Source organism: Anastrepha ludens, chromosome X (genome assembly GCF_028408465.1).
Source record: "Anastrepha ludens isolate Willacy chromosome X, idAnaLude1.1, whole genome shotgun sequence".
Lineage (NCBI taxonomy): Eukaryota > Metazoa > Arthropoda > Insecta > Diptera > Tephritidae > Anastrepha > Anastrepha ludens.
The window spans coordinates 95,818,220-95,838,612 of NC_071503.1; the positions used below are offsets into that span (position 1 = coordinate 95,818,220).

General features: G+C 41.3%; 1 protein-coding gene across 1 annotated transcript; it reads right to left on the bottom strand.

Moving 5' to 3' along the window:
- Positions 1–10,288: 10,288 nt before the first annotated feature.
- Positions 10,289–11,731, bottom strand: LOC128870382 (uncharacterized). The gene has a single exon (XM_054112997.1). The coding sequence runs from the start codon at positions 11,729–11,731 to the stop codon at positions 10,289–10,291; it is 1,443 nt and encodes a 480-aa protein (XP_053968972.1).
- Between the last annotated feature and the right edge of the window lie 8,662 nt (positions 11,732–20,393).

A 20,393-nucleotide genomic window follows, 5' to 3' on the forward strand; every position in this document is an offset into this window, starting at 1 on the left:
CTTTTAGGCTTCATTTACCAAAAATCCTGACGTGATGGAGCATTTTGAAGGTCAGATTCGTTTTCAGCGCATAAAAAACTACAAGAAACAAGTACAGCCATTCTAGAAACTGAAAAAAGTTAAATTTCGCAGGCCTGTGTAATCAATGCACATAATATCAATGAGAATTTTCTTATTTTCATTAACGCTCGAATCCAGTTTACCGAACAGATCTATAAATTTGAGTAGTACTGAACAAAAACAGAAACAACAAAGCACAAGCACGCAAGAGTATATGTATGTTTGCAAAATTATTGGCATAAATAAAGACAGAAGAGCAATAAACAGGAAAAATGCAATAGTTAAATGAACAGAGAAGAAGTAACACAAGATGTGAGAAAATGAGAGAAAAGCAATAAAATAAAAGAAAAGAATAAAATAACAGAGAGTATAAAGAGCATAAACATAAATACATATTAGACATTAAGAGCATTAGGTGGCTGCAGCAACTGCATTTTCAATGCACTCAATATTAGCAGAGAATGTTAATGCAATGAGCAGCAGCAAATGTTAAATCAGCTTTTTTCGAGTTCTAATTTGTAGATTCAAACTAAGGTAATTTCAAATTCAACTTTCCTCACGAGTGAGGAATTGCAGATATTTACCACGCGAGTGACGCGAGTGGAGGGTTTCTATATTTACTTACCACGCTAGGATAGGAATTCAGATTTTTTCTGCGTTTACCAAACTACTGCCCACAGCGAAGCGAATAAATTTGCGATTAAGAAGGCCGCGCGGCAGTTAATTTGTGGTGCAGAAGCTAAAGTCGGCGGAATTATTCGTTTTGTTTTTTGGCACGTATTTAATTCAGGTTCAAGTCCTGAAGTCATATTTTTTTCCTTGCACATTTTTTTTTACAATTCCAACCAGGAAAGTTTGGTAAAATTTTTGAGTTTATTTTAATTAAAATTTCTTTAAAATACTGTTTTTTTTGTATTTCATAAATGGACATTTCCCTTCGGTATAAAATAGTTCATACTGGATATGCCCTGATTTTTATATAAATCAATCAAAACAGAAAATATGTACATATGTCTTTAATCTCTTTCATCAAATCCAAATTATATTGATGAGAAAAGAGCATTCTAATATCCGTCCAGAAAGCCAAACGCGCATACACACATACATATGCATATAATTACGCATACAAACTTTCAACTAACGCAGAATATGTGCATATAAAACTGCGAATCGAATAAATGAGTGATTTAGAAAAGTTTATTAGTAATTGTAGTTTAGGGCAGGCGTGAAGGACGTGTCGTGAATGCAGTACATCGTCCCATATTTGACTCAGGTTCAAGTCCTGTACACACTTTTCTTTGTTCGATATTTTGACGTGATAACGTCTTATAATTCGATTTAACAGGCTGCACGCACGAAAAAATGTGTCGTTACCTTGCTCATTAGTGTTACCTTGCTCATTAGTGTTACCTTGCTCATATGTAGTTACCTTGCTCATTAGTGTTACCTTGCTCTTTAGTGTTACCTTGCTCTTTAGTGTTACCCTGCTCATTAGTGTTGCCTTGCTCTTTAGTGTTACCTTGCTCATTAGTGTTACCTTGCTCATTAGTGTTACCTTGCTCATATGTAGTTACCTTGCTCATTGCCGTTACCTTGCTCATTTGTCGTTACCTTGCTCATTGCATTGAATGAACTGCAAGCGAAAGCACGGAACGAACGACAAAGCAAACAAAGCAAACGAACGGCAACGTTCGACATCTTGCTCTCTCCTACTTAAGTGAGCGTATATATGTATGTATATGCGCATATGTACATATATAAATTCACGTATTTGTATTTGCATATGCCTTCTTATTGATTATTATTAATTTGATTCACTTGAAGAATTTAAAATAAAACCAAGTTTGTTAATAATACCTGTTGTTTTAATGTTATTATTATTAATTTTTTTATTATATATGAAGGAAAAAATGTATGGTAATATTTACCATATACCTTATAAGATATGTTGTCTATACTAATATTATAAAGAGGAAAACTTTGTTTGTTTGTAATGAAGAGGCTCAAAAACTACTGGACCGATTTTAAAAATTCTTTGACCATTCGAAAGCTACATCATCCACGAGTAACATGGATTATATTTTATTTTGGAAATAGGGCTCGAGATATAGGTCAAAACGTGGACCCGGGTAACCTTTGGTTGTGTATGTACAATATGGGTATCAAATGAAAGCTGTTGATAAGTGCTTTAATACGGGGTAATTTTCATACCTATTGATGACTAGGGTCTGGAAATATATGCCAAAACGTGGACCCGCCGTGTCTTTGCACCGAATTAAACCAAACTTACACACATTGTTAAGGAGGTATTGAAGATGGTTTGCGTATAGTTTGGATACCTATTGGTAGATAGGGTCTCGAGATATAGTTCAAAACGTGGACCCGGGTAACCTTCGGATGTGTATGTACAATATGGGTATCAAATGGAAGCTGTTGGTGAATGCTTTAGTTCAGAGTATTTCCATCCGCTCCGTGACTAGGGTCTCGAGATAGAGACCAGAACGTGGACCCTAGAATGTGTTTGTACAATATGGATATAAATTAAAGCTGTTGATAAGTGCTTTAATACGGGGTAATTTTCATACCTATTGATGACTAGGGTCTCGAAATATATGCCAAAACGTGGACCCGCCGTGTCTTTGAACCGAATTAAACCAAACTTACACACATTGTTAAGTAGGTATTGAAGATGATTTCCGTATAGTTTGAATACCTATTGGTAGATAGGGTCTCAAGATATAGGTCAAAACGTGGACCCGGGTAACCTTCGGACGTGTATGTACAATATGGGTATCAAATGAAAGCTGTTGGTGAATGCTTTAGTACAGAGTATTTTTCATGCCGCTCCGTGACTGAGGTCTCGAGGTATAGGTCAAAACGTGGACCCGGCTAACCTTTGGTTGTGTATGTACAATATGGGTATCAAATGAAAGCTGTTGATAAGTGCTTTAATTCGGGGTAATTTGTTATGTTATGTAATGTAATGTTATGTTATGTTATGTTATGTTATGTTATGTTATGTTATGTTATGTTATGTTATGTTATGTTATGTTATGTTATGTTATGTTATGTTATGTTATGTTATGTTATGTTATGTTATGTTATGTTATGTTATGTTATGTTATGTTATGTTATGTTATGTTATGTTATGTTATGTTATGTTAAAGTATATTACGTTATGTTAATGTTACGTCATTCTCTATATCCATACAAAATATCTATCTAACAAATAAAATTAAAATTTTCTTTTGAAAAATGCAACCATTCAATCAGTATTTTCCTATGACGTTATCACGTTAAACTATCGTCAGTAAACCGACTTTACAGACAACCTCTTTTTTTTTATTTACTTTTTGTATTTGGTTTAATTAGAATTGATTTAAAATAGTGTATTCAGGTTTTTCTAATACCTGTTATTTAGAAATCTATTTTCTATATAACATTATTCATACTTCTTTTGAATTGATTTATATGTAAAACAGCCATAAAGGCAATGCATATGAATATGCATTCATATATGTATGCATGTATTTAATCTCTTCAGTCAAATCTGAACTACTTACATACACATATTGATGAGAAAATATTCTAATAGCCAAGGATGCATCCAGAAAGCCGAACGCGCATGCACGCATATGTATATAAATATATATAAATATATACAAACCTTCAACGAACGCAAAATGTATGCATATAAAAAACAACAACTGCGACCGCCTTCTTGACCGTCAGTGAAAAGATGGGATATGTATACCCTATGAGCAAAAATAACCGGGAAAGTGATGTTGATTGGCAAGGCATAGTCCACCATGAGTACCTTCCATCGGGCCAGACAGTCAATAAAGAATATTATTTATCAGTTTTGAAGCCTTTGAGAGATGCTGTATGTTGCAAACGGCCGGAAATGTGAGCAAACAATTCTTAGATTTTGCATGATGATAACGCGCCATTGCACCGATCAAAGAGAATACGACGAAGGAACTGAAGGCCATGTCGGCCTGCCGGGGGTGTTTGGAAGACTGGCACATGTGTGTTGCTTCAGACGGGTCATATTTTGAAGGAGATAATATAAATTTGCCTTAAATTTAACTCTGTTATGTTTTATTTAAACATTCCCGGTATTTTTTGATCATAGGGTACATATATGCGGTTTTGCGGATAGAAATGTGTGATTCGCTGGAATTGTTCAAGGAATCTAAGTCGCATTAACTCGCGACTGTCGAACAGTTAGAAGACATATTTACATACATATAAGGGTGCATACATACATACGGAGCCGCGGCCACTCGACATGACAAAAATTTAAGATTTATCAAATATTGGCAAATAATTCCACGCGAAATATTCCAATATTGATTATTTTCGAATGGTCGCGAAAATTGGCATATGGGCGGCTCGTTTTATGAATGAAATTGAAATATGAGCTCGAACTTATGAATGAACTTTTTGTTTTTGTTCTAAATTGTTCAGCGCCGTCGCTGATAGAATCATGGCCGCTGCGACTGCGTCTACGAATGTATTTTGTTTTTGTAGTCGCTAGGCTTAGATCTTAGCTTTGGGCGACATGCGCATGTGAGGTATATGTTTTTGTTGTGTTCTAGAACATTTTAGAATGTGTGGTGGCAAAGCGGCCATCGCGTTGTGCTTGCTGTTGCATTTGCGTCTATCAAAGTATTGTGTTTTTGTAAGTACTATATTAGGAAAATCGACTGGTGAAAGACAAAAGTACACGGAAGCAAGAAGGGAGCGCTGTGCTCGCGCATATATGCATGAATGTATGAACGTGCATGGATGTAGTAACATCAGAGAATGTTAATGCAATGAGAAGGAGCAAATGTTAAATGAACTTTTTTCGAGTTCTAATTTGTAGATTCATTCTAAGGTAATTTCAAATTCAACGTTGCTCACGAGTGGGGAATTGCAGATATTTACCACGCGAGTGACGCGAGTGGAGGGTTTCTATATTTACTTACCACGCTAGGACAGGAATTCAGAGTTTTTCTGCGTTTACCAAACTACTGAGCAAGTTCATAAGATTTTTCGGCACACTACTAAGGAAATCGTGCCCATAGCGAAGCGAATAAATTTGCGATTAAGAAGGCCGCGCGGCAGTTAATTTGTGGTGCAGAAGCTAAAGTCGGCGGAATTATTCGTTTTGTTTTTTGGCACGTATTTAATTCAGATTCAAGTCCTGAAGTCATATTTTTTTTCTTGCACATTTTTTTTTACAATTCAAACCAGGAAAGCTTGGTAAAATTTTTGAGTTTATTTTAATTAAAATTTCTTTACAATACTGTTTTTTTTGTATTTCATAAATTGAAATTTCTTTTCGGTATAAAATAGTTCATACTGGATATGACTTGATTTTTATATAAATCAATCAAAACAGAAAATATGTACATATGTCTTTAATCTCTTTCATCAAATCCAAATTATATTGATGAGAAAAGAGCATTCTAATATCCGTCCAGAAAGCCAAACGCGCATACACAGATATATATGCATATAATATGAGCAAAAAGAACCGGGAAGGTGATGTTGACTGTTTCCTTCGATTGCCAAGGCATAGTCCACCATGAGTACCTTCCATCGGGCCAGACAGTCAATGATGAATATTATTTATCAGTTTTGAAGCCTTTTAGAGATGCTGTATGTTGCAAACGGCCGGAAATGTGAGCAAACAATTCTTGGATTTCGCATGATGATAACGCGCCATCGCACTGATCAAAGAGAATACAAATCGGCCTGCCGGGGGTGTTTGGAGGACTGGGTTAAACGTTGGCACATGTGTGTTGCTTCAGACGGGTCATATTTTGATGAATGTGATGTGCTGTGACATGTGTACATACATATGTACATAAGTCAAGGTTATTGGGCATACATGCATGTGTACATATGTAGGTATGAAAGGAAGATGATGTTCTTACGCTTGTGCATTATTGTTTTTCATATACAAATGTACATACATACATATGTATGTAAATGCTGTCGAATACATAAACTATAAATTGACATACAATATAAAATAAGTGTTGATTTATCTTAAACCGTTCTGTTTTTCTGAATGCAAATACCTCCTATTGACATGTACATACATATTATGTATATTATCATATACCATCATTTATTTACATATAAAGTATACGTTCATTTATGTACATATGTGTGTAATGAAAAACTTCATGAATTACTTTCAGAACTTTATTAAAATTTATTCGCGTCGCGCGCATGCACAAAACCTTTTGTTCACAACGCAGGCGCAGAAATAAACGCTCTGAGTATTTATCCTCCCCACGTGACTCGCCATCAATTCTCGGTGCAAATTTTTTTTTTTTTTCGTTTTTAAATTTTTTGTTTTAATGTAATCGTAAAAAAATTTGTAATAAATTTTATGTATCCGCTTATCATTTCAAAAGTAACAAAATGGTCAAAAAATAAGCAGTCGATGAAATAAACGCACCGCCTATTTTTCCTCGCCACATGTTAGACTCGAGTTCAATTCCCGGCGCAAACTTTTTTTTATAATTTTTTTTTTTTTTAAATCGTTTTTTTTAATGTAATTGAAAAAAAAAAAATGTAATAAATTTTACGTATTCGATTATTATTTTAAAAATACGAAAATAGTAAAAATTTAATTGGTTTAATGTCGAGGTGAGAAATGTGTTGTGTGTTGAGCTGAAAGATGTGTGGTGTTTCTAATTTTTGTGTGGGCAAAAGTCAGTGAGGTGTCTATAAACTCGGTGTGCTAAATTTTCTTACTTCAAATCTTTCAAATCTCAATTGTACTAAAAAAAGCTGACAGTAACATTTGCACCTTCTCATTGCATTAACATTCTCTGATATTAGAGACCCTAACCAGAGAATGTTAATGGAATGAGAAGGCGCAAATGTTACTGTTAAAAATTTTTAGTACAATTGAGATTTGAATGGGCAAATTACATATGTTTTTTTTTTTTTTTTTTTTTTTTTTTTTTATCCGAAGGGGGAATCTTACATAGATACCGTCAATATAGATGGCATGCACGATTCATACTGATCGCTAAGGGTGCACCTCATTCGGGACCACGCACAGTCAGTATTACTGCTAAACTGGACTTGCGAAACAGTACACCTACGTACTAAACCCTAACTCCGACTTCTGTAGCTTTAGTTTGCCCTGCGGTACCGCCGTTTAAGCTTTGCATCGCAGGGCCAAGCTAGCCATTATGGCTCTTCACTTATATCTCTCTCTCCGTCTACCCTTCATTATTTCTTTGTCTTCTTTCTTTACTGCGTTCCCATTCCTTTTTTCGCAGTTCCTGTAACGCATTTGCGGACCATTCTCTCATCTTGGCCCACACCAACTTCGACCGCAGCATGTGATCTACAATGTTGCCTGGGGTTATTTTTTCTTTTATTATTTCTTCAATGCACATTCTTTCAGATGCGTATCTCGGGCAGGAGAAGAACACATGTTCCACGTTCTCACTACCGTTGCCGCAGAGCGAGCAGTCAGCTGCGTCCTCGTGGCCGAGTCTTTGGAGATACTCTCTATAGCATCCATGCCCCGTCAGGAACTGTGTGAGGTAGTAATCTGTGTCACCATGTCCTCTCTCAACCCAAGCCTGTACGCTTCTGATAAGCTTATGCGTCCATCTTCCTTTTGTCGCTAGGTCCCAGCGATTTTGCCACTCAGTTATGCTCCCCAGTCTTTCTTCTTTACGCTCTTCCGCCGTTAATCTCCTGTTTAGGCTTTTGGCTTTGTCGTACACTCTACCCAGTTCAGAGGCCATTATATCTGGTGGCATGATACCCGATATGACACATACTGCTTCAAACGACACTGTCCTGAAGGCACATGCAACTCTAAGGGAAATAAGTCTAAAAACTATTTCCGCCTTCTTCGCGTATGTTTTCTGTATCAGGGCTTTACCCCATATGGGTGCTGCATACATGAGTGTAGACTGGGTAACTTTAGCCAGGAGCGCTCTTCTACTCTGAGTGGGACCACCGATGTTGGCCATGATTCTTGACAGTGCCGCCGTCACCATGGCTGCCTTTCCGCATGCTTTTTTAATGTGCTCCTTGAAGCTTAGTCGAGCATCGATCATTACACCCAAATATCGTAGTGCCGCTTGTGTTGTGACGTTAAACCCATCAATGTTTAGTGTGGTCGTTTCTAACTTTTTTCTACTCGTAATGAGAACTGCTTCTGTTTTTTGCCCTGCTAGCTGTAGTTTAACCGCCGTTAGCCATTGTTTGACCTTCGTTGTGGCCTCGCTGCAGATACTCTGAATCTGAGGGATTGTTTTGGCGACTATGGTTAACGCAATGTCGTCTGCGTATCCTATTATTTGCACTTCCCTCGGCATTGGAAGTTGCAGTACCCCATCATATAGTACATTCCATAGGATCGGGCCCAGCACAGATCCCTGCGGTACTCCGCCCGTCACTGCATATCTCTTAGGGCCTTCATCTGTATTGTACAGAAGTACTCTTTCCGACAGGTAACTGTTTATAACCCGTACTAAGTAAGCTGGGGTTTTTTTTCCTTCAAGAGCCTTTATAATATGTGGCCAGTATGCCGAGTTGAAGGCGTTCTTGACATCCAGAGTGACAACTGCACAGTATTCTTTATCACCATGCATCCACCTGTCACCCTCAATAGCCTTACTTGCAATGTTTGTCACCCTCCTGACGGCATCGATGGTTGAACGACCTTTTCGGAAACCAAACTGATGTTCGGATAGCTCAGCCGGCGCTTTCTCCAGGTGCTGTTCCAGGCGTGTGCAGATTAGTTTCTCCAAGATTTTACCCATAGTATCTATCATGCAGAGTGGCCGATAAGAGCTTGGGTCACCCGCTGGCTTATTTGGTTTCTGAAGTAGGACCAGTTGTTGTTTCTTCCATACTTTCGGAAACGTGCCTTCATTTATACACTTGGTGAAGTGTTCTGCAAATGGCTTTGTGTTGCGCCTGATAGCGATCTTCAGCGCCTTGTTCGGAATTCCGTCAGGTCCTGGAGCCTTAGCATTGCCGAAACTTTCCGTTGCCAAAATCACCTCTGCTTCACTGATTGTGACACTATTTTCTGCTGCGTGGCACTGGGTCTGGCTTGGTTGCATGTCTTGCTTTGGAAAGAGTGTCTGTACAATCTTTTCCAAAAGAATGGGGCAAGTCGGCGCCTGTCCTCTACCTCCTTTGACCTTGGCCATAACGAGTTTGTAGCCATCACCCCACGGGTTTTCGTCCACATTCTGGCACAGTTCTTTAAAGCTAGCTGCCTTGCTGCTTTTAATGGCTTTCTTTAATTCTTTCCGCTTCTTTTTATAGTTCTCGCGGAGCCTGAAGTGTTCTGCCAACCCATAGCTCCTTTGGGAAAGGCGCCTTGCTTTTTTGCATTCGCTTCTTAGGGTGCTGATCTCCTCGTTCCACCAGTATACAGGCTTTCTGGGAGCGCTCTGTGTTTTCCTGCTCATAGCGGCATCGCAAGCTCTGCTAACATATTTTACTAGCAGTTCCGCCTGTAGTTCCACATCGTTGGTGCTAGTTGGGTTCTTTTCTAGCATGATTTGGAACATTTCTTCATCAAGTGTCTCCACCCTCCAACCCTTATTCTGTTTTTTCTGTACGGTTTCTTTTCCATGCGAAAAGTCCACCGTAATGGCAAGGTGGTCACTGCCTGTGTAAAAATCATTCACTTTCCAGCTTGCTGATCGTATTAGAGCCCTGCTGGCGTAGGTGATGTCGATTATTGATGCACGACCATTCACTTCGAAGGTGTTTTTTCCCCCAGTGTTTAGCAGAACCGCATCAAGCAGTGAGAATGCCTTAATCAAGGCATCTCCCCTTTTATTGGTATATCTGCTACCCCATTCCAGGGCCCACGCATTGAAATCACCCGCAATCACGTTTGGTGTGGTACCACGAGCGTTTTGCACAAGTTCATCCAGTAAGTTTTCGAACTCTGCTTGCGTCAGTTTCGGTGGCGCGTAGCAACTGTAGAAATATATGCCACGTATTTTTGCTCGGGTATAGTAATCTCTGTGGGTGTGCGGTTTGTCCTGCAGGGTATTTCCTCCACAGGCCCAAATAGCAGCTTTACTTTTCCTATCCGAGACCCACGTTCCGGCGTTTAGATTTTTATGCTGGTCGCTGACGAGCACAACATCCACCTTATTTTCATATACCCTTTGTTTTAAGAGCTCTTGTGCAGCCTCGCAATGGTTTAGATTGATCTGCTCAATCCTCATTTTTTGGTTTTAATATACGCCGCTTGATACAGGGGGCATTTTCTGCTTCCAATCTGATGGCTTGTGTCCTCCCGTCCATTTCTTTTACAAGCTCCGCAGAAGGGCTTTTTCTCGCATACTTTCGCTTGGTGTCCCTTTTCTCCACATTTGAGACAGTTCTGGCTTCTGTCGTCTTCGTTTTTGCATGCCCTCGCTAGGTGTCCATACTCCAGGCATCTGTAGCATCTCCTCAAGTCAGGCTTTTCTCTTATTCGGCATACTGCCCAGCCGATTTTCAATTTTTGCTTCTCAAGCAGTCGCCTTGCGTCCAGTGCTGGTAGGCTTATCACTGCTGTTTGCGTGCCTGCATACGCCGCTCTAACGCTTTTTATTGCGTTTTCACTAAATAGGTTAAGCTCGTTTACTTGCGTTCGTATAGCCTCACCTATGTCCTCCTTGGTTGTGATTTCATCCAGGTCACGGATCTCAACCAACATCTCGTGGGTTAGGACCTTGATTTGCGCCTGGTCCCCTAGCACCTTGCCAATCTTCTTCTGATATACTCCTGTATTGGCCATCTGCTCTTTTTTCAGTTGGAGCAGGATTTCGCCTTTGGCCGTCTTTCTGATACGCGTTACGTTTTCGCCGAGTTCTTGCAGGGCATCATCTTTTTTAACCACCCTGAGAATGTCACTGTACGTCATTGTTCCGGCACGCGCAATGACAATCGCATCCGGCCTCGGGGGTGGTTTATTTGTCACTTTCTTCTTGGCTGGTTTGCGCTTGACACTAATCCAGCCATTTTCCACAACCCCGTTTGTCCTCTTAACATTTTCCTCTCCTTTGACTTTCTTGTCTGCACTTGCTGACACTTTGTGTTCTTCCTCGCGTATAGTTTTACTTTTCTTGGGTGGCGTTTTTCTGCCCGGCTGTTTATCGTCGCGTGGTCTTTTTGGTGTTCCTTCCGCCATTATACTTCCAAGAACGTTTCGCTTGGCTTCCCTGCTTTTTGCTTCTTCCTGTGCTTTCGAGTGCAGCTTGGTGATCGCTTCAAGGAGTTCCCTTATGTTGTTGTTAATTGAGCGTTGCGGTAGACGCATTGCTTCAGTCAGCTTCCCAATCATCTCACCAAGAAGCGTTAAGGTATCATTACCCGATTGTGCTGCTTTTTCATTGCTTTCTTGCAACGCAGGTGGCGACGATTTTGCTCTCTCAGGCCTTTCTACACTGAGCGTCTTGATAGGACTCCGTCTCAGCTTTGGTGCGCGCTTAAAAGGATCAGCCCCCGTGATTATACGACCTTTGGGGGTCTTGCACTCCTCGGTTAGGTCCACTAGTAGATCACTCGATCCACTTGCTCCTGGTACCTTTCTGTTAGCCTCTTCCAGGCTTTCCTTTTCACTGCCCATAATGGCTCCATATATGTTACTGCTGTTGTTGGTTATAATTATATTTCTCATTTGGTTTTCCATTCTTTTTTTTGTTTACCAGCGCATCGTGTGTAGGGGGGCGGGCCGAAATAAACAGGAACGGGTATACCCTTGGGGACAGTGCCCCTACCCCAGTTCCCTGAGGCCTGTTCTTCGCTTTACCGGTCCCGGAAAACACGGACGGACCGGAGCTCACCCGGGGCAACGCATACTACTACCTCTGCGTCCAATACACACTCCCTGACTAGGGCCCGAAGGGGCTGGTCACTGATACACCCCGCAGCTAACACCTCGGCAGAGCAAGCTCACATCACTCCCTTCACTTCAACAACAGAGATGGTTCTTGAAGTGATGAGAGACTCCCAGTGCGCCACGGCATATACCGGTCAGTTAGCAGCCGCACCTAACATGGTGAACAGACGCTGACCAGGAAGCCGTCCACTATGGAAACCGCCGCGCCTGGATTTTTGTTTTGTTTTGCTCCCCATGGCCTTGGGGGCCTTTGGGGGAACTATTTCTCAGAGGCATTGATTTTAGGCCTCTGTCACCGGAAGCCTCATCGGATGGGCTGTCTTTTAGCCGCATCCTCCGCTTCTGGCCGCTCATTGTCGGGGGCAAATTACATATGTATGCATGTACATTTGTATATGAAAAACAATAATGCACAAGGGCAACAACAATATCTTTCTTTCATATGTGCATATGCATGTATGCCCAAATAACCTTAACTTATTTATTCACATGTGACAGCACATAACATTCCTACCAGAGAACGTAAATGCATAGAGAAGGCGCAGTCCCGGCCCGTTCCTCATTTTGGGCTCTAACAAAACACGGGTAAGAAATTCAACTGAGATATTACTTCACCACAAGTTAACAGTAGGAAATTAATTAATATGGCTGCTGGAGAGAAATGAGAGGGAGAGAGTGATACGCAGCGGAATTGAATCCAACCCTGGGCCAGAAGTATTCTATTGCTGCGTCTGCCACAAACGGCTCCACCCGAACTCCACCTCGCTTAGGTGTAACATGTGCAACGGGTGGAGCCACCTTAAGACCTGTTCAGGCCTTAAGTCAAATAGGGAGTGGTCCACACGGTATGTGGCCACGTGTTGCTCCCCCCAGCAGGCGTCTGATGTCTCCACGGCTACTATACCCCCTGATAGGCCGGCACTACCAACCGCCACCATAGCCCACACCTCCACGGTGAGGAGCCTATCGGAGCAACACAACTCCCCCTCAACCCCTCACCTTCCTTCCTGCTCCAACCCCAGTGCGGGGACAAACCAGCAGCTCCTGGTCCCCCGCACAGTCTGTTCCGTGTGTCAGACCGTAATACCTCGGAATCTGGTATCAGTCCAATGCAATTCTTGCAACGGCTGGTGCCATTTTCGGAGATTTTCCGGCCTGCGCTCCACCCGTGAGTGGACAACTGCCAGCTTTAAGCTTCTCCAATTTAACTGTAACGGACTCACGAGTAAGGTCCAAGAGATAGTTGACTTTATGAGCCGGCACAGTATTAAAATAGCTGCGGTCCAACAAACAAAGCTGTACGCTAGGTCATCTCTGATCACCAGGGATGGCTGTAACGTGCACAGACATGATCGCGAGCGAGACAATGGTGGTGGCCTAGCGTTTACAGTCCACCACACAGTGCAGTATCGTCTCATCGATGAAGGAATCGACCGCAGGGACAGCACCTTATAATGTAAAGGCATAGCTGTCCGGTCAGCCGATTCCGAACTCGAAATTTTTAACGTACAATATATATACCCCCTGTCACCTGCTGCCCGGCAGGATATCACCCTGATATAGGTGCGCTCATCAGAGGTGAAAACCGATTGGTTGTAGGTGACTTCAATGCGCATCACGATCTTTGGCATTCAAGCCTGCCAAATGATCGTAGGGGACAGCAACTGGCAGAGCAGATAGACGATTCGACATTCAGCACTGTGAACGACGACGCTCCCACCAGAGTAGTGGGCAATTGCAGCAGCTCGCCTGACCTAACAATAGCTAGCACGGGTCTGATAAATAGCATAACGTGGCGACCTATGCTATCGCTTGCATCAGACCACTTGCCCATTATCGTCTCGATTGAGAGACCTGCCGGATTTGTTTCCGCGAATCACCGGTCCTATTTTAACTTTAAAAAAGTTAATTGGGCCGGCTTCACGGAATTCACCGAGGACAACTTCGCCGCTCTTCCCATCCCCACTGATATGCGTGTAGGCGAACGCGCATTCCGCAAGGTGCTCACAGCTGCTGCGGCTCGCTTCATTCCAGCTGGAAGTTTTAAGGACATCCGTCCCCATTTCCCAGCCGAAGCAGCCAGCTTAGCAAACGAGCGTGACCACCTACACCAGGCCGATCCCGGGGATCCCCACATAAGGGATCTCAATTTGGAGATCCGGCAACTGGTAAATCAACATAAGCGGACCAAATGGGATGAGCACCTGAAGACCTGTAACCTCACCTCTGGGGTGAGTAAGCTCTGGTCCACCGTTAGGTCCCTGTCGAACCCGGCGAAGCACAACGACAAGGTGGCTATCACCTTCAACGGTTGCCCTTCGTCGGACCCAAAGAGATGCGCGAGCTATTTTAGCCGGCTTTTCATACTGCACCCTCCACAAACTGACGAACGACAGTGCGCCACCTACTTTCTCCGGTGATGCCGTTCAGGGGGCCATCTACAAATCGAAATCATCAAAAGCCATTGGCCCTGACGGATTAAACGCGCTAATGCTGAAGCATCTGGGACCTCTGGGAGTAGGATTCCTCCCAAGGGTCTTCAATCTGTCCCTGGCCACTCTCATCATCCCTGACAAGTGGAAAGCAGGGAGAGTGGTCCCACTACTGAAACCTGAGAAACCCGCCAACCAAGGGGAATCTTATCGGCCGATAACTCTCCCTTCCCCAGTAGTGAAGACACTTGAAGCCCTCCTACTCCCACTCTACAGGAAACACCTGGCCCCAGCCCCACATCAGCACGGATTCCGACGAGTGCATGGCACCAGCACTGCACTCACCGCCATAAACGCCCAGATAAATCGCGGGCTTATCCAAAACCCCCCCTGCGAGAGGACTGTCCTAGTAGCATTGGACCTGAAGAAGGCTTTCGATACAGTCAGCTATTCCACGCTACTAGATGACATTTATCAGTCGACACTCCCGCCAGAGCTGAAGAGGTGGTCCCCGAACTACCTGAGCGGTCGGCACTCGTCAGTGATTTTTCGAGATCAAACATCAAAGCAGAGGAAGATTAGGCAAAGGTGTACCGCAGGGTGGTGTCCTTTCTCCCTTGCTGTTCAACTTCTACATCTCGAAGCTCCCCCAACCACCAGCGGGAGTTTCCCTGATCTCATACGCTGACGACTGTACGATAATCGCGTCGGGCAATGACATTGATGGCCTGTGTTCCAAAGTGAACAACTACCTCACCGACCTTTCGCGCTTTTTCACAGCGAGGAATCTCCAACTTTCCCCCACCAAGTCCACGGCGACCCTCTTTACCACCTGGACAAAGGAGGTCAAGCTGTCCCTTAAGGTAAAAGTCGACGACACACCAATTCCGACGGTAAATAACCCCAAAATTTTGTGTGTAACCTTTGACAGCTTGCTCTACTTCTCTGCGCACACAACCGCAAAACCTACAGTCCAAAATCGCAACAAGGTCCTCAAATCGCTGGCCGGCAGCACTTGGGGCAAAGACAAAGAACTGTTGCTTTCGACATTTAAGGCAATTGGGTGGCCGGTTCTAAACTATACTGCGCTTGTCTGGTCGCCTGGAACTAGTGATACGCAGTGGACAAAGCTACAGACATGCCAAAATACCGCCATTCCGACAGCGACCGGGTGCCTGCTGATGTCCTGTTAGTAGCGGAGCACAACAAACTGCTCAGCAAGCAGTTCCTACTGAGGTGTTACCGCAGGTTTCATCCCTACAGACACCTGCTTGAGCCTTAGCAACCTCCTAGGCACGTCAGGAGACACCTCCTAGACTACGCTGACGAAATCCAGGATAAAACTGACCGCAACCTACTGGACCGGACAGTATTTAGACAGTCAGTAAACGACACCCACCGGGAGACCGTCACCACCTTCATGAACTCCCGTCCTGTGAATGCCGTAATCGGAGTCCAACCACCTCCTATTGCAGACGAAGAGCTCCAGCTTCCCCGAGAGACTCGTGTAACACTGGCACAACTACGTTCTAGATACTGTAGCAGGTTAAACTCCTACATATCCAGAATCGACCCTGACATACCAAACACATATCCGGCATGTGAAGGTACCCCGCACGACACTAACCACCTCTTCACATGCCCCTTCAAACCGACTCATCTAACACCCCTCTCCCTCTGGACCCAACCTGTCGAAACAGCATGTTTCCTGGGCCTACCCCTGGATGAGCTAGACGAAGACGACCGATGATATACCTACACTGACAGGGCTTCCAATGCTGTTAAAACAACAACAACAACAACATATGTGAATTTGCATTCATATGCGCATGTATGTATTATATATACTATGATGTGTCTATGTATGTATGTATGTATGTGCACTTGCCACAGCAAAACAAATATTACGATTCCCTAAAACTTCTCAAGAAATCCAGCGCACATTCATAGGCACAGCATTGTATACACAGTAACCTTCAAATATGTACAGTAACCTTCAAATACTCTGATTTCAGAATAAGTTTCTAAACTGGTAGAGATATGCATATGTTTTTGTGCTTTTTTTATCAATTCAAGAACTACATATGTACGTTAAGTAAAATACTAATTAACTATTTACCTACTATCAGAGAACATAAAATAATTGTTTCGAAATTTACTCCTAGTATTGAAATGACACAGAACTTTTTTATAAGCTACTTATGTATGTTGTTTTCTGCAACTTACTGTATGCTCATGCGCGCACTTGACACACAGCAGTTGCGGTTGTCGACCATTTAGAAAGACATATTTACAATATTCCAATATTCACTATTTTCGGATGGTCGAGAAAATTGGCATATGGGCGGCTCGTTTTATGAATGAAAGTACTTTGCTCGTAGAAATATGAGCTCGAACTTATCAATAAATTTGGTTTTGTTGTGCTTTTTAATATTAGAAACTGTTCAGCGCCGTCGCGGGTAAATAATACTAGAGCTTCGCCTGTGAATGCATTTTGTTCTTGTAGTCGCTAGGCTTAGAATTTTAGTTTTGGAAACGTACGCATGTAGAGGCATAAAGTGAGTGTGCGCGGTTATATGTACATACATACATACCTATGTATATACGAATATGCAATGTTTTGCTTAGAATAGAAACATTTATGTACATTGTCCCAACATATATATATATACATATGTATATGTAAACGAATACCGTTAAGATTAGTTTTTTTACATATCGCACCCTAAATACAAAAGGGTCACAACTCAAAATTTTCCACACTCAAGCTTGACTTGTTTACAGTAGCACAGAAAACAAACTATGTGACATATCACGCTGAAATTTGCCATGTACGCTTATAACAGTCCTACCAAAAAACTAAAAAGTTATTTTTGCCATATGTCATCCGCGGACCGTTTTATTGATAACGTCTCGTTCATATTTGAGCTGAATGTACATTTTGAGTTGTGACCCTTTTGTATTTAGGGTGCGATATGTTAGGAATATGTTTGCATATGTTTGTCTATTTGCTTTTGAATTTTTTATATGTAGATACATATGAGCTGTGTTTTGAGGCAGGTCACGATTTTTTTCTGCCCACATGAATATGGATAGTAGATGTTATATGTATTCAACACTTTGTAGTATATGAGTATACATACATATGTTTATAAAATTTAAAAAGTACAAAATATTGTTGAATAATAAACCTTGATGTAAATGAATGGTTTACAAAGTTATTTTTTATATTATGATATTTGAATAATTTTGATAATAGACCTAAATTCAATACAATTTAGTCAATTAGATACTTAAAATTTCTTATTGTGTGGTGTGTGATTTCTATATATCCTGCGACCGACTTAACCTTGAAGGGTTGTTCGTTAGGAATCGGGTTCCTTATTCTAGAGGATTGGATACAGTTTTTATTGGAACCGGTGGTAAATTGGGCTTATTAGCTTGGTTTGTTTGATAATTATACCCTATTCCATTTGTTCGGAATCCTTGATCGTATTGGGGATAGTTATATCGGTTCGGTTGAGCAAATGATTGGTGAGGCCGAAAAGTTTGTGGTGCGAACGAGTTTTGTGGATATTTACTTGGTTGTCGATTGGTTGTTTTGTTGCATTGGTGCCAAATTCGTTCTGGGCGTTGCGAAATAAGTTAATTCGGGATAGAAAGGTCGGTTTTTACAGTGGTTCATAGTATGCCGAGGAGGACGTGGTGGCGTGTTATTAAAGGATCTATACACAGTATGCGCGTGGTTAATGCGGAGTTTCTGACACAAATGCAGAGCTTGTGGTAAAGTGTTTGGTTCGCGAATACTGAGGAGCCTCGGTAAATCTCCGTTAAGTCCGCGGATAAAAGTGTCAAGAGCTTTATCTCTGTATGAGTTTGTAATGGCTCTAATGGACTCGTCGCTCAAGTCTACACAAAATATTTTGTCCAGGATCAGGGATAGGTGTTGACACTTTTTGATAAAATGTTAGTATGTCGTCGTGTCGTTGCGCTATAGTGGTCATTTGATATTCAAGGGTGCCAATGTCTCTTTTGTCAAAGTAGTGCATCATTACACTTTTTCGTATCTGTGTCCAGTCCAGTGAAGTGCTGTAAGATTCTAAGGCGGTATCGGCATCGCCAACAATTTTGTGCCGTATAGTATGCAAATTTTACAAAATATTATTTTCACTCCTTTTTTTTTTAAATATTGTAATTTTTATTTCACAATATTCTTTTCGTTAGAAATATCTTAAAAGTAATCTTACATTATTGTTCAGTGCTGCATTTGGATGTTATTGGGCGCTTTGGTAACATCCTATTTCCTTTTGTACTAGGGTCCTTCGGCGTCACTGCTATTCCACTTCGACTCACGCTATTTGTCGTTTTTCTTCCCTGCTCGGGCGCAAGTTAAACTCTTTAATATCAGAAAGAGTAAAAAAATAATTTTTTGGGGAGCTATGCTCCTTTATTGAGTTGCCTTTTTAACAAACTGAACTTTATAATTATTTCTGCGCTACTTATATCGATACTCGATACTCTGCTGCTTTTGTCGTTCCCACAGGCGGAGTCGTTTACTCGTGACCACTTCCTTTCGGTATCCATTCTCACAGGTGATGTTGTTTACTTCAACGTGATCGAATATTTCAGAATGTGGGAATTGCAATAGGCGAAATACGTTGCCTTTGCGTAAGCAGAGAATGTTAATGGAATGAGAAGGTGCAAATGTTACTGTTAACTTTTTTTGGTACAATTGAGATTTGAAAGATTTGTAGTAAGGGATTTTAGAACATCGACTTTATAGACTCCACACTGAGTTTTCCCCACACAAAAATTGAAAACACCACACATCTTTCACCTCAACACACAACACATCTCTCACCTCGACATTAGACCAATTAAATTTTTACTATTTTCGTAATTTTGAATAATAATAAGAGAATACGTAAAATGTATTACATAATTTTTTTCAATTATATCAAAAAAGAAACTAATTAATATAAAAAAAAAAGGTAATAAAAAAAAAAAAAGTTGGCGCCGGGAATTGATATCGAGTCTAACATGTGGCGAGGAAAAATAGGCGGTGCGTTTATTTCTTCGAATGCTTATTTTTTTACCATTTTGTCACTTTTGAAATGATAAGCGGATACATAAAATTTATTACATATTTTTTTACGATTACATTAAAAAAACGTTGCGTTGTGAGCCAAGGTTTTGTGCATGCGCGCGACGCGAATTAATTTTAATAAAGTTCTGAAAGTAATTCATGAAATTTTTCATTACATACATACATAAATGAACGTATACTTTATATGTACATAAAAGATGGTATATGACAATATAAGTACATAATATGTATGTACATGTCAATAGGAGGTATTTGCATTCAGAAAAAAAAACGGTTTAAGATAAATCACTTATTTTATATTGTATGGCAATTTATAGTTTATGTATTCGACAGTATTTACATACATATGTATGTTTTTTTTTTTTTTTAAATCAACACTTATTTTATATTGTATGCCAATTTATAGTTTATGTATTCGACAGTATTTACATACATATGTATGTTTTTTTTTTTTTTTTTTTTTTTTTTTATGGAGGTGGCAAAAAGCATTGAAAGCCGAAAAGTGTGAGACTTGTCTTTCGACTCACCCACTAAAAACCCCACCCCAGCTCCGTTTCCCTCCCGCGGGACGGCCGTTAGGTAATACTTCACGGGAGGGGGAGCGGCCTATTGCCTCTTCATGAAAATCTGCGCTGATGTTAAGCACTTCGCAGTTTGGTATTTACTTATCCTTAAGTATTATTTCTGGGAGGGAAGCGGCCTATTGCCTCTACTTGAAAATCTGCGCTGCTGTTCAGCGTGACGCAGTTGGTGATTCCTAATACCGTTAAATATTATTAGGTACTACTTCACGGGAGGGGGTGTGGCCTATTGCCTCTACGTAAGAATCTGCGCTGTTGTTCATTGTGACGCAGCTTGGTAATTACTATCCTTGCCATGTTACTGACAGCGGACCAATGTT